This window comes from Synchiropus splendidus, chromosome 14 (assembly GCF_027744825.2).
Source record: "Synchiropus splendidus isolate RoL2022-P1 chromosome 14, RoL_Sspl_1.0, whole genome shotgun sequence".
Lineage (NCBI taxonomy): Eukaryota > Metazoa > Chordata > Actinopteri > Syngnathiformes > Callionymidae > Synchiropus > Synchiropus splendidus.
In genome coordinates, this window is record NC_071347.1 from 10,729,525 (window position 1) to 10,744,614 (window position 15,090).

The 15,090-nt window shown below is 43.0% G+C and overlaps 2 protein-coding genes across 2 annotated transcripts; both read left to right on the plus strand.

The window, feature by feature from the left end:
* Nucleotides 1–318: 318 nt before the first annotated feature.
* Nucleotides 319–5,376, plus strand: selenoo1 (selenoprotein O1). The gene is made up of 9 exons (XM_053886371.1): nucleotides 319–983; nucleotides 1,227–1,430; nucleotides 1,671–1,848; nucleotides 2,915–3,045; nucleotides 3,119–3,396; nucleotides 3,516–3,681; nucleotides 3,776–3,961; nucleotides 4,148–4,304; nucleotides 4,588–5,376. Exons 1-9 carry the CDS (start codon nucleotides 421–423, stop codon nucleotides 4,801–4,803), a joined length of 2,079 nt encoding a protein of 692 aa, XP_053742346.1. The 5' UTR covers nucleotides 319–420; the 3' UTR covers nucleotides 4,804–5,376.
* A 1,215-nt stretch (nucleotides 5,377–6,591) lies between these two features.
* On the plus strand, nucleotides 6,592–12,734 carry mapk12a (mitogen-activated protein kinase 12a). Its single transcript, XM_053886374.1, has 12 exons — nucleotides 6,592–6,980; nucleotides 9,165–9,294; nucleotides 9,374–9,432; nucleotides 9,505–9,616; nucleotides 10,048–10,077; nucleotides 10,328–10,375; nucleotides 10,552–10,666; nucleotides 11,011–11,082; nucleotides 11,550–11,629; nucleotides 11,697–11,775; nucleotides 11,836–12,009; nucleotides 12,072–12,734. Exons 1-12 carry the CDS (start codon nucleotides 6,862–6,864, stop codon nucleotides 12,137–12,139), a joined length of 1,086 nt encoding a protein of 361 aa, XP_053742349.1. The 5' UTR covers nucleotides 6,592–6,861; the 3' UTR covers nucleotides 12,140–12,734.
* The last annotated feature ends 2,356 nt before the right edge of the window (nucleotides 12,735–15,090 follow it).

Consider the following 15,090-nt stretch of genomic DNA (forward strand, 5'->3'; position numbering starts at 1 on the left):
CTGTCAGCTTTCATTACCTTGTCGTGATGTCCTTGTTATGACGATGAAGTCTGTTCACTCATTTCTTTATTTTTTCACTAAATTTTTTCATATATTTTGATAATGTTGCTGATAGTCAGCCATTTACTGTGGATGATTTGAACCGTTTACGCGATATAAAACGCAATACATGGCGTTCCAATTAGTATTTTAACCTTGTGACATTTTGAATTCGGGTTTTTATTTATTTATTTTTTTTCCAATTACAACGCAACAGACGTTTAACGTGCCGTGGTTCCGCCATAGTTTGAGTTTCGAGCCGACCCACTGCGATGTGACACCGCAATTGATCAACATCCGCTCTGGCTGCAGGATTACGAAAGTGTGTTCGCGCACTTACTAAACTGCGCCACCACTTGCGGGGCAGATGGGGACACTTTAATGGCTTTTCTCGCCCGTCAGCTGTCTGCCAGGCCGGTGCGAGTGAGTTGTTTATCCTGTGTTTCCGTGGTCAGGCTCGCTAGTTCAGGCGGAATGGACGAGATGGGGCTCGGACTGAGTCGTTCCCCGCTGGAGCGGCTCGAGTTTGACAACGTCGCGCTCAGAAGGCTTCCCTTGGACCCGCTGGAGGATCCGGGGGTGAGGCAGGTTAAAGGAGCCTGTTTCTCCCGGGTCAGCCCTCAGCCAGTGACGAAGCCTCGGTTCGTGGCGGTGTCTCATGAAGCACTTGCTCTGCTGGGACTCAGCGGGGAAGAGGTCCTGAACGACCCACTGGGGCCAGAATATCTGAGTGGGTCTAAAATAATGCCTGGCTCAGAGCCGGCGGCTCACTGCTACTGCGGTCACCAGTTCGGTCAGTTCGCCGGTCAACTGGGGGATGGAGCAGCCTGTTATCTGGGTGAGGTCAAGGTTCCCGCTGGTCAAGATCCAGCACTTTTACTGGAGAACCCAAGTGGTCGGTGGGAGATTCAAGTGAAGGGAGCGGGCATGACTCCTTTCTCAAGGTACGCGATTGAACTATTTCCATTTTCAAACCGTTTTGCATTTAGGGAATTTTCTTTGGAACCTAACGTATAAACAAGTTCAAATGAACAGGAGAAAATGAGTGGATAACAGAAGCAAAACCTCTCCCTGACTAGCACATAAGCTATTGGAAAAAGAAATAAAACAAGCCTTTATAACGCGTACATTAAACGTATGATGACATCCTGAATCATGTCTTCTCTCCCTTCTATTCAACTCCCTAGACAGGCTGATGGCCGTAAAGTTCTTCGATCCAGTATCAGAGAGTTTCTCTGCAGTGAGGCCATGTTCTTCCTGGGGATCCCCACCACCAGAGCTGGCTCCGTCGTCACCTCCGACAGTAAGGTCATTCGGGACGTCTTCTACAACGGGAATGCTCGCCATGAGCGCTGTTCAGTGGTGCTCCGCATCGCGCCAACCTTCCTCAGGTAGGCCGTCATGCGATAAAGCCTGAGGGCGATCTGATGTTCCTGTGCGTCACCTCGAAGCTGCTTGTATGTTCATGCAGCAGCCCGACATTAATGAGTTGTTTACCTTGCTGTACTTGAAATATAGCAGTCATTTAAGATGTTTACTTGTGGGAATATAAATATTCCGACTGAGTATTTCTGGTGAATGAGTGTCCATTTGATGATAAATGTCTTTTTTGTGTCAACTGTGGCCAACAGGTTTGGTTCCTTTGAGATATTCAAGCAGCAAGACGAGTTAACAGGTCGCCAGGGTCCCAGTTATGGCCGGGACGAGATCCGTGGGCAGATGTTGGATTACGTCATTGACATGTTCTACCCTGAGATACAGCAGAATCACCAGGACCAGGTGGAAAGAAATGTGGCTTTCTTCAGGGAGGTAAGAACCCTGCTGCAACACTCCAGAACTCAAGACAAATGGCAATGGCTGTTGTCTGTATATATCATGAGGTGGATTCTCTGCTTGATCCTGATGAGGTTGTTCCTGTTCAGTTGGATTCTGAAATCCCATTAAGCTGCTCTAGATTTTTCAGTGTCAGTGTGGCTGCTGGATTTGCTGAGTCACTGTGACATCAGCGGCTTTGGGATTGTTGTTGTTGTGAGGTTTTGTCACAATGGACAGAAATATCAAAACAGTACAGACATACTGTTGGTTAACAATTCCATTTTCTTTTAACTTAACAAAATTTTCTTTCCCTCTTGATACAGTACACGTCTCTTCTCACTTTATTTCTCCCTTTGAGTCTTATTTATCTAGTGTGAAATTTTGCTACTGTATGGTTTTGTGCAAAAATATTCAACAAAATTGTGATTAATTAAATTAAAAGTTTATATAGTTCTCGACCGTAGTTTGGCCGCCAGATTACGCCGGTATATGGCGGCATCTGGCGGCCAAACTACGGTCGAGACTCGTGTTTTTTCATGTTTTGCACACGCACGGACGACCTCCTTGGTAAAAGCCTGATATAGATATTGATAGAAAGATATGTTGGTAGGTAGGTAGCTAGATTGGCAGATAGATAATATTGTTATCATAATTGTTAAACATAATAAAATAATATTAAATAGAAAAAGGAAACAAAGCAGTTCGTAATTTAGAAATGAAATCGTGATGACTAATAAAAATGAGATTTTTAATGCCAGGGCTTTAGGTTATCGTTGAGATAGAAACATTGCTTACACTTCAATGCAGACAAAGGTCCACATGTGCCCTTCGGGTTGCATTTTGTTCAGTTACTTGTGATCTATATTAAATATGAATTTGAAGTTTGTGCCAGAGACTGGTGGGGAAAAAGTGAAAAAGCGAAGAGTAACTCAATTTACTGCGTCTGAAGTGGATGTGTTTATTTTGTCTCAATGTCTAAGTAGAATTGTGTTATATTTGTTTTCTGTTTTAATATATGAAGCCAAACCTTAGCCACGTTAATCTCCTTGCTTGAATCAAGGTGGTGCGGCGCACTGCTCGGCTGGTTGCTCAGTGGCAGTGTGTCGGATTCTGCCACGGCGTCCTGAACACGGACAACATGAGCATCCTGGGCTTAACTCTGGACTACGGACCTTACGGCTTCATGGACAGGTCAGATATGCAGACTCCCATAAATAAACGGAACGTGCAGGAGCTTCAATGTCTGGTAACTGGTACTGCGCAGGTTCGATCCAGACTTCATCTGCAACGCCTCAGACAACTCCGGACGCTACTCTTACAAGGCCCAGCCGGCCATTTGCAGGTGGAACTTGATGAAGCTCGCTGAGGCTCTAGATCCCGAGCTTCCCCCTGAGCAGGCCAACGCAGTTCTGGAAGATTACCTTGATCTTTATAACGGCTTTTACATGGAGAACATGAGGAAGAAGCTGGGGTTGTTGAAGAAGGCGGAGCCAGAGGATGAGCTGTTGGTCACTGAGCTGCTGCAGACCATGCACAACACAGGTGAGCGGTGGTGAAAGGTGAAATGGCTTGGCTGTCAAGCTTGAGTTCGAGGGGGATTTCACTTTATCTATTGATAGTATTTTACATGGCTTTAATTGTGATGTTTGCGTCCCGCGCAGGTGCTGACTTCACCAATACGTTCCGCAGTTTAAGTCAGATCTCTTGTCCTGCTGAAGAGGACGAGGTGGAGGAGGAAGCAGTGAGAGCAGCGACGGACCTCCTCCTGGAGCAGTGTGCTTCACTAGAGGAGATGAAGGCTGCCAACAAACCCAGCATGGACCCACGGTCAGATAGATTTGTCCTTCTTTTGGGTTCATTATCCTCTAGCCACTGATTCCAAAATTACTAAGGGCATGTCTCTTCTCTTTGGTGTTGGCAGGGAGCTGTCCATGCTGCTCTCTCTGGCTCAAAGCAATCCAACGCTCTTCCACATGATCTCAGACAGGATGACCATATCTCGACAGCTGGACAGAATGGCGAGACTAAAGGACTTGATGGAGAGCAGCGAGGAGGAGCTGAGGGCTAAAAATGTGGACGAGTGGACCCGCTGGATCAAAAGATACCGGTGAGACATCAGAGGGAATGATCCACTGATCTCTTGGAGAAATCTGCTGAAAGCGATGGGAGGAATTCAGTGGTTTTGGGGCGAGTTGTGAAAAGACATGGTGCAGGAAACTGATCTCCAGTCAGTGACAGTAACTATGTGTATGTTTGTGTATCTGTGTGTGTGTGTGTGTTATCACTACTACAGGAAGCGTCTGTCTGCAGAGCTGGATGGTCAGAGTGACGTTACGTCCGTGCAGGAAGAGAGAGTCAGTGTGATGAACAGCTCCAACCCAAGGGTCGTGCTTAGGAACTACATCGCTCAGAATGCAATAGATGCTGCTGAAAATGGAGATTTTACTGAGGTATTTATGCTATTGACAATGACAGGTTGATGGAGTTTCATGAAACAGTGTCTTAACTTTCAGGGGGCACGAGATGGCACTGTCTGCTTTGTTGTCTTTGAACAACTATTTCAATGAAACATCACATCATTTTTAAACCAAGAGCGCGACATACTTAGCTCTGAAAATTAGGGCACTGATTCATTGTATAATAAGGATTTTCCTTTCCTTTTGAATATACACTGAACAATAACCATCGCTCAAATTCCCAAGCATCATAATGTTCTTGCTCTTTGTCTTCAAGGTTCAGCGAGTTCTCAAGGTTCTTGAGAAGCCTTTCACTTGCCAGCCAGGTCTGGAGCTTCCCACCTGTGTTGGGATCCCTCAAGTGAGAGAACGGGACGAGGTAGAGGATCAGCAAGAGGAAGTGGCGTCCACATCCACGAGCAGAAATCCTCTCCCTTACGACAGCAAACCCCCCGTCTGGGCTCAAGAAATCTGTGTCACATGATCTTCGTAGGGGCTTCCATGAGTAACCCTGGGCTGTTTGACGTGAAGAGTTCCTTGGTCTTCTACTTGGTTGAACTCTTCTACAAAGGCCAGTCAGTCTCATGGAAGTTCTCTGGAGGAATGACAACCCACAGGCAACATCAGTGACATCTAGTAGTAAAGGAATCACATTTGATGCACGAATGAATGCAGGTTCAAATGGACTGTTTTGCTTGGTTTCTGACTGCTTGGTGTCAGATGGGTGCTAATGATGGCTCAGACAACAAGTCGCACCACGGCCCGTCTGAGTCTGATGAACTGTGGGGGGTCACCTCAACATCATCTGGCTGTCATGGAACTTAATGAAACACGCACAAAATACTCCTCTCCCTGTGTGATCACTATTGCTTGTGTAGAACCTTTCCATGACATAGCAAGCATCACGGGTACAAACCAGTGATTTCAGCAATATTAGCCGTCTTCAATTGTTTTGCCAAATCTCTTATTAAACTAGAAATATTTTATTTTGAATTCTATTGGAAGAGTTTGTATACTTCTCTGTAACTAACTTCCCGAGTGTACAAATAAACTGAGTGGAATCACATCTGTCTTGTGCTTAAAAAAAGTGTCTTTCTGAAAATTTGAATTTTATGTTGTTCGTCTGATGCATTTTTGTTAGGCAGATGCTTTAGAATTCCTTAGCTGACTTCACTGCCATCTTGCTCTGACTGAACTAGGTGAGATTGTTGTTACGACACTACAAGACGGTGTGGCTAGCGTCCCTAAGTTAGGTTAATAGGTGAAAGTTTAAAATATGTGTCATGGTTCCGATAAGCAAAAAGGTAATGTCCTTGTTGAGTGTCGTAATGTTATGGACGCCAGCTGGGTTCTTTCCTTTGGAAGATGTCCAGGCAGTCAGGGCGGGGGCGAGAACACAGGCCAGAGAGGTTACACCTTCAATCTGGGTGTTGCATGCACTCAAGTCACAATGCCTCACAATAGATTTAGTCACTCAGAATTGTCAAAATTTTACGCCTTATTGAAAAAAACAAATCAAAAACATTAGAAATTGCATCAGTATTTTGACTTCTATTATTTATTTATCCTTCCCGTAGAGTCAGAGGAGTCAGCTGAGGTGGTTCGGGCATCTCATCAGGAGGCCCTCTGGATGCCTCCCTTTGGAGGTGTTCCAGACACGTCCAGCTGGGAGGAGACCGAGGGGTCGACCCAGGACCAGGCGGAAAGATTATATCTCTCCGCTGGCCCGGGAGCATCTCGGGATCCCCCAGTCAGAGCTGGTGGATGTCGCTCGAGAGAAGGGTGTTTGGCATGACCTCCTGAAGCTGCTGCCCCCACGACCCGGCAACCGATAAGATGGGTGGATGGTTAAGTCAGGGGTACAGTACTTTTTCCTGTACTAAGATCGGTGATTCAAGAAACAGGATTTCAAATGCTGAATGAGGTATTTATGATATAATTATCACATTATTAATATAATTCCTTTATTCACATCACAGCTGACTTAAACATTTATGTAAAAATAAATCTGCTCACCCCTAAAAGAGCCTCACATATAAACCAAAAATAAATCATTTTTAATATGTCTGTTTACAGTTGGAGGTCAGGAACCCCAAGTTATTTTCTTTAGGCCGCCAATATCAAGCACCAACCCTGAAGATAGAAGTAAACAGTTACGGCCTCAAGCAACTTCCTGAACGAGAAGCGCGATAAAGCCAGTCACTCACGATGACGTCAGTGTGGAATTTAAAACATTTGTTTTTGCAAGTCTTAACAGGTTGCCTTTCATTTTCGGAGCAGAGAAAACACACCGTGGACTGGTGATGCGTTGTTGTCCCCCCCAAAACATGACGTTGAAACTTGCCATCAGACCTGGACATTCACTTCCCTGAGTTCCCTGTCGCGTTCCCCGTGAGCCACCTGTGAGCGTGGGCTGTGCACAAGGCACCGCCAGACTCGGGAGTGGCTCGCCAGTGACCTGAGGGTGCGTCCTGACGCTGCGCGACTATGGCTCTGCTGTGACTCCACGTTACTCGGGACTTTTAGCGAGTTTTCAGCGTTTAGGTAAAACATGTCCAAGCGCGTCAGACCTGGCTATTACCGCCAGGACGTCAACAAAACCTCATGGGAAGTACCAGAACGGTACCGCGACCTGAGGCAGGTGGGTACCGGAGCCTACGGGACGGTTTGGTGAGTGGAACCGCTTATTTTATATTATTTTAAGTAGCGCTTTTGTGATGAATGTGATGGTGAACGGGGAAAAAAGTGAGGCTTATTTAGCACAGCGTGCTAACAAAGACGCACACGCGACCACTTCCTGATGTGATGGAGACTTCTCTGTCTCTCACGCAACTCACCTCGCTTCCCTTAAAGCCACTTAAAAGTCGAGCCGTTCCATTAATCGACCTTACGGTGTTTTCTTTGCGTGTTTTTTTCCTATTCTTATCGAGAATGATTGACAGAGGGGGCGGGGCCTGAGCTGACTCAGTCTACTGCCTCGTAAATTACAGTTCTGAACAACCAAAATAGCCCGTGATTGTATGTATAAAAAAATCATAACATGACATGTATCGTCCTCTTATTCTGGTATTGTTTGACCCGGCATGACAGTGTAACTGGGACTCATTTCCAGCAGGGTCAGAATTCTGACCTCTGGTTTTAGTCAGAATCAGAAAAACTTTATTAATCCCAGGGGAAATTGTGTTTGTAACATGCTCTGTACACAACATATCACAATAAATTTAAAAGAAATAATAATGTAAAGTGCAATATACAAAAGATCTTGGAAAAACAATGTGCAACAAATGCAGTTCAAGATCAGAAAATGTGCCAAAAAAACCCTTCATTGCATTTTTTTCTGGGACGAATTGTATGTTTTTATTGCCGCAGGAAGAAAGGACCTCCTGTGGCGCTCGGTCTTTGAGTTGGGTAGTCTCAGTCTGTTGGTCCATGTGCTTTCGTATTGGACCAGGAGCTGATGGAGGGGGTGGGTGATGTTGTCCAGGATGCTCCTTAGTTTCAGGAGCATCCTTCTCTCCATAACCGTCTCCAAGGAGTCCAGTTTCACCCCCACGACATCACCAGCTTTGCGGATGAGTCTGTTGAGTCTGTTAGCGTTCGCCACTGTTAAACTGCTGCCCCAGCAAACCGCAGCGAACAGAATTGCACTTATCCCCACTGGGATCAGGATATAATGGTCTACCAGCAGTCTGCAGCGTCTCTGGAGCAGAAAGTGCCTGTTGGACACCAACAGCAAACCATCTGTCAGGTTACGTGTGAAGTCTTGCTTCATCTACTACAGTATATTCAGTCGTGAAACTCCCTTTGTTCAGGTCAAATATGTGTTTCCAGATGGTTGTCGGCAATTGTTATCTCAGTTGAGAAAACCAGTGATCTTATAGTGTTCAATTTACCAATATGTATTTGAAATTATGAATTGAGCAGCCGGAATTGCTCCCCGGAGCCATATTTTTTTCTTTCTGTTCGCATGCCTTACATGTGTTCAAAGGTTTCTTGACCTTTTCCTGTCATGATGCAAGACTTTGCTCAAAGCCGTTGGCACATTTTGTTTGATCACTTCTTGAAAAAGCATCTAAAACACTCTTAAAATTTATTTTCCCTCTGTCTCTTTCGAGGAAGGCAGGAGATGGTGCAAAGTTCACATGAAACAGATGGTTGCTGTTTAGTTTGAACGGATAAGGATGCAGATAAGACTCTAACATAGATTCATATGTAGAAGTCTGGTTTGGTCTCATGAAACCCAAACTAAACAAGCTTATAAAACAGGACGGACCTAATCGTGAGTGTGGCGCTCACACTTTGGTTTAGATATCCTTCAAATTGTCACATAATAATTTGAATCATAATATAAGCTACTTTTTTATTTTAATTTAGTATTATATGTACATTACATAGTAACAAGCCTGTATTTATGCCCTTTGCTCATGTTCTTATCTGGCCACAGTGTTCAGGTTGAGGTTTTCTCTTTTCAAGAGTCTGAAATGATCAAACTTGTGGCGGAAGAGATGCTCACAATAGAGATGACTGGGCCATTAACAACCGTAGTGGAGGCCTGTTTGTGTATCAGAACAAAGATCACATCTCCTTGTGAACGCTTATCTCAGGCTGACACAAAGGAAACACCCATGCTGCAGAGAAGGCCCCGATGAAAGTTTCAATTGTCCAAATGTGATTTGAGTGTCTCCATCCGCACACGGCCTGATGTTTAAATAGTAGTGAAATGAAATGTGTTCATGCGATTATGCATTTTTTATTTACTCTACTCATTGCTTCCTAAAAACCAGAGTTAAAGGAAAAAGTCTATCGTATCAAATGAATTTTTCTGTGATTTGACTGGATAATCTTATCACACAGCTCTGCCGTCGACTCCAGAACCGGAACCAAAGTGGCAATCAAGAAGCTGTACCGACCTTTCCAGAGCGAGCTCTTCGCTAAAAGGTCCTACAGAGAGCTGCGGCTTCTCAAACACATGAAGCATGAAAATGTAAGACAAGCTTCGACTGCAGATGTTTTTGTTTGCACTCTTCTATCAGACTCACACTGTGTCTTCCTCTGTGCTGAAGGTCATCGGCCTGCTGGACGTCTTCACTGCCGACCTCTCACTGGACAGATTCAAAGGCTTGTGAGTGTGTCAAAGTCAAAATTCTGTGCGTTGTTTCTCAGTGCACTCATAGGTCTTCATTTTCTGATGCAGTTATCTCGTGATGCCGTTTATGGGGACGGATTTGGGGAAACTGATGAAGATACAGAGACTGTCTGAAGAGAGGATCCAGTACTTGGTTTACCAGATGCTAAAAGGACTCAAGGTGTCAAACCTTTACTTCTCCTTCATCAGATATCATATTCCATTTTATTGTGTTTTCATGGTTGCGTTACCATAGTAGTTCCATAAAGGGCAACTATATTATACAGTGTCATTGATTTCATGTATTACAGTACACCAAATTTCAATCCTTGCCAGTTCAAAGATGGAGAAAACTCTATTTTAAACTTTTTACTAATAAAAAACGTTGCCCAATATATTTTTCAATTAGACTTGAATTCATATTCATAATCATTCAATTTTTAGAAAAATGATTGACTTACTCTTAAACAAAACTCCTTTACTTGTGCTTTTTAGTACTTCTCAATATTTTGTTATATCACTTACTGGGTTTAAGAAATCTCACTTGGTATTCTAACATTTGAAGTTATTGATGTTTCACAATTTAATTTGGATTTCTTGCCCTTTTTGCAGTACATTCATTCTGCCGGCATTATTCACAGGGTAAGTCTTGTAATATTCCAGTTCACACACATCACTCCCTTCCTTATACTTTGAAACATTCCCTTCCCTTTTGCATTTAAATGTTTTACACATCAGCTCATGTTCATTCACATTTATAGTTATTCCCTTTCCCTCTATGTTGTTGCTATTATTGTTTAGAGCTGTTTTATGTTCCCACTAAATAAGTAAGATTTTTGTGTTTATTAACTGTTGGTTTTCTTGATTTTGATTTGTTTATTCTTCTCTACAGGATCTTAAACCAGGAAATCTGGCCATCAACCAAGACTGTGAACTCAAGGTGCTGCCACTCCCGATCATCAAGATACAAACAAAACTTGTCAATTCTGATTATTTCTTTGCTTTGGCTCGACTTTAGCACCTCAGCAAACAAGACCACTGTGCTGGATATAACTGAAGTCATACTTCCTTGTCTCAAGACCATAAACTCATTTAGATGCCTTTGTCTTCTGTCAGATTCTGGACTTTGGGCTGGCGCGGCAAGCTGACAGTGAGATGACTGGATACGTGGTGACTCGCTGGTACCGAGCTCCAGAGGTGATCCTGAGCTGGATGCACTATAGTCAGACCGGTACGTGTGATGCCAACTGTCCTGCTGTTGTCTGGTTTGACAGATATTCTGGTTGACGTTTTTCCATAAATGTAACAGCATAGTGAAATGAAAATGAAAAAAATAATATCTTAATAAAAGTAATATCTTCTTCATGACCGAGCGAACCTACATGATCAGAAATAGTGAAATGGGCAGTAGTGCCCACTAGATGGAGCCCTTTCAAATGCTTTTTGTCCACTAGATAAGTCTCGTGAGACGTCAATAACCTTTTCATCCTTGAGCTCAAGACTTGCGTCCCCGATCCTAGCTGGATCTGTGCCATTTATTGAACCTTCCCGTGTTTTCCCTCTGTTGTTCTTCAGTGGACATCTGGTCGGTGGGTTGCATCATGGCAGAGATGCTTCAAGGGAAACCTCTTTTTAAAGGCACTGACCGTATCCTTTATTTACTCCTCATTCAGTTGTTGATAACCTGTTCTAACCTGTTCTACAGTGCTTTGAGTGACTCAAGCAATATGAACAAGAAGTTGCGTGAAAGGCTCAGCAAAATGAAGTTGTCTCTCAATATGATATGAATGAAAGCGATCTGTTCAGATAGTGGAGACTATAGAGCTGAGATTTGAGACATAAAGTTGTTCTGGGTCACAATGACTTTAAATTGACTATATGTAAAGCAGACTCAGCTGATGTTCAGAAACAACCATAACCTCAGTGAAGATCAGTCGTTGATAGGTCAGAAAGCATTGTCATTGTCAGCAAGATGTCATTTGGTTTTGTGTTCACTGTCCAAGAAGATTGTCGTTTTAAAGTTTTAAAGTGTCAAATTCTTCACAGTCCTAGGTTTTAATATTTAAATTCCTGTGACACGCAAATATGTCTGCTCCATAACAAGTGCTCCACAGATTTGGACCAGCTCACTGAGATCATGAAGGTCACAGGAACTCCAAGTCCAGATTTTATAACCAAGCTTCAATCTGATGATGTAAGTGTGTTTGCTTTCTATACAATGGCGTGTGATTGAGTTTTGTTTCACTAAATTTGATTTCTAGGCCAAAACGTATGTCAAAGGACTTCGAAAAGTGGAAAAGAAAGACCTTCACAAATTGTTTTCATCCACAAATCCACAAGGTGAGACAAACTCTGTCTTCAGTTTCAGCAATACGATGGTGATGTGTGATTCTTCCTCAGCCGTGTCTGTGCTGGAGCGCATGCTGTTGCTGGATCCGGACAGCAGGGTGACAGCAGCCGAAGCCCTCACGCTGCCGTACTTCTCCGAGTTCAGAGATCCGGAGGAGGAGACGGAAGCGCAGCCGTACGATCACTCACTGGATAATGCTGACCTGACCCTGGAGCAGTGGAAACGTAAGGATCAGAGGGATTCGACTCAGACTCATCATCTCCTGACATCCTGCTTTGTTTTCCAGGTCATACCTTCACAGAGATCCTAACCTTCAAGCCAGTCTCTCCGGAGTCGAAAGAGACGTCACTGTAGCGCAGATCAGAAGAACAAAGAGGAGCTCACAGGTACGATGGGATGCGTGAGCTGCGTTTAATCAGGAAAAGGAAGCCTTTTTCCCAACTTTATTAAAGTGCCATTTTGTGCCTGTTGAGTGTTTTTAAGGAAATAGCCAAACACAAACCTTTAGGAAGTAGTTTAGAAGCATTGGCACTGTGGTCACCAGCACTGGCCTTTTTGTAGCAGACTTCTTACTGGGCTCTTGTTATCACTGAAGCACTTGGACAATGAAACGTCCGTTGTAAACACTGAGATCTGAGGTTTTGTGATTGCATAGATTAAGATTTTTGGACCACAAAGTTATTGTTGGTATTCTGGTCCGTAATTCAACCCATTCAGTTGTTGCAATCGTCATTTTTATTGTCGATTTCTAATGCTTGGATCAAGCAGCAAAGTTGTGTCCGAGTTCCCGAGTCATGTTATAATTCACTAAATCACATCAAAGCATTACAAACGGATATATTAGTTTGTGTTATGTTGATTTCATGAAACACTTCTATTTGTGCATTACTACGACGATGATTTTTTTATAACAAACTTCATACCATTAAAATGGTCTGTGGGAATGCAACACCTGTGTATAGTGATCATTACTTTTATTTTATATAATACTGTTTATGTCAATATGCTTCACATGCCAAAAAGAAATAATGAAAAAAGAACTATAATTTAAAAAGCAGTTTCACTTGAACAGCATTCAGATTTATAATTAGCATTCAATGCATTTTTATTTGCAGCATAATGCTGGTGCATTTTTGGATGTACGTCTTAGAAATATCCCGGTGTTAAACTGTGACTGCAGTGATTTCTGTTTCTGATTATGTTTACTGCAACATCCAGAACCTGTTATTAACTTACTGTTTACTTAATGTAAATGCACCGATACAGATACCGTGCTTTAAAAAAAAAAAAAAAAAAATAAAAAAAAAAAAAAAATATATATATATATATATATATATATATATATATATATATATATATATATATATATATATATATATATATTCGGTCTCGGTGTCAGTGTCAAATGCAAGTACTCGAACAATTCTCGTTTTGGGAAAAAAAGGTTTCGGTGCATCCCAAATGTTACTTATACAGCGCGTCAAATACAATTAATAAAAAAAAGTATAGACATTCACCACCAGATGGCGGCAGCTAGACAGTAATGTCTAACCTCATCATTGGAACCATTCAGTCGAAGCATCACTGCAATGAAAAGCACTGCATTCATTTTCATAACTAGCTTTAAAGGCGACGATTAAATGATAATTTCGTTGCAGTGTGTAGAAATTCTGATCGTTTGTTTTTCTACTTTTCGCTGACATTTTTATTTGTGAGTCTCCCAGTCTGGCTTCACGATCGCTTCTGTTCCTTCAGCTCTTATATTTATGTGATTTGATAACTTCAAATGCTCCAACATTCCAGCGTGTTTGCTTTGGGATTCGGAACATTCCATCAGGCTCCTCTAGAGGGTGTTGAATTTGACGTGCTTGTCTTGAGTGACCTCCAGTTCCTTGACCCTGTGGGCTCATGTCCCAGCGGTCCTGCTTCCTTCCTTGGCCTGAGCTCCTCCACGTAGGTCGCTGGCTGAGGGTTTGTCCTCCCTGTCGCACTGTGACAGTTCACGCAGGAGTCACGGAGTTCTGTCCTGGCTGCAGACAGGAAAACAGCATTTTTCACCCTTACAAGTTCTTCCAGCCGGTGAACGGACCCCCCCCCGACTCCCCTCTCTGCGTCTTGCTTGTTGACCCTGTGGTTTATTTTCAGTGTGTTGCCTTCAAGCAGCGTATCGCCTCAGAGTTCACATGTTAAACCCGTAAACAGAGATACGACTGGCATGCACATTTGGACGATTCACGCACTGACAAGGGAGGACACGTGGAATGGCAGAAATTCCCAAACACTCATCTGACCCGGGTGGCTGTTCTGTCTTCACGCGGAGTGTCTTCAGTGTGTTTGTTTTATGTGTCCATGAGAATCAGGATGGGTCTCACCCAAGTGAGATGAGTTGTATGTATCATTTTAGCTCAAGTGGTGAACGGAGACATGCTGCTTAATAGAGACGTATATCAACTTTCTATGAGATATATTGCTTTAAATGAAGCATATATTTCAGGCATATGACTTAATTTTGATAAATTATTTATCAAGAGATAATCGGTCCTAATAACAAAGATTAATGGCGTGTAAACCTTACTTCACTGACAGCATTTTCCAGTACACTTGGTGCACCATATTAGACACTGTGTAACCTAAACCTCCATGATGTTAGTTATTGTTTGTTGCTGGTGCTCATGAATGTGCAAAAGCAACTTATTTGCTCAAAAATATCTCAAATGAATGTGGCTGTCTGTCATGCTTCCTGTGAGGTGATACACCGGCCAGTCTGATCAATGTGTGTGTATGGACCCTCAGGCAGATAACTCATCTGGAAAATGTAAAATTCATGAAGTATTTTATCAGAATAAGCTGACCACGGTGCTTAGTAGGATTTGTACACCCCCTGAACTGAGCTACAGTGTCAGAGTGTTTCCTGGATTCTATGACTTGAGCAGGAAATAAAAACTGAAATGGACAGTCATATATACTGATGCGTTGATGAGGCTTCATGAAACAGTGTCCTAATATTCAGCGCCCAGTAGGCGGCGCCCCTGGTTTAAAAATGATGTGAGGTTTCATTGAAATGGTTGTTTCATGATGCCTCACCAACCCATCGCTGGAAATATCAATCTCCATTTTAATAACTAGCGGCTAATCCATGGTCCAGTTTTTTTGCACTTTAAAATTTAATCTGCACGTGAATGTAAAATGGTCCAATCTTTTGTTGCTATTGTGCATTTCATCATTTTTGATCAGTGTATGTGCTGTACATCAGACTGCCGTGACCCACACTGGCTTCATGAGAATTCTCCCTTCCTGCCGGGTAT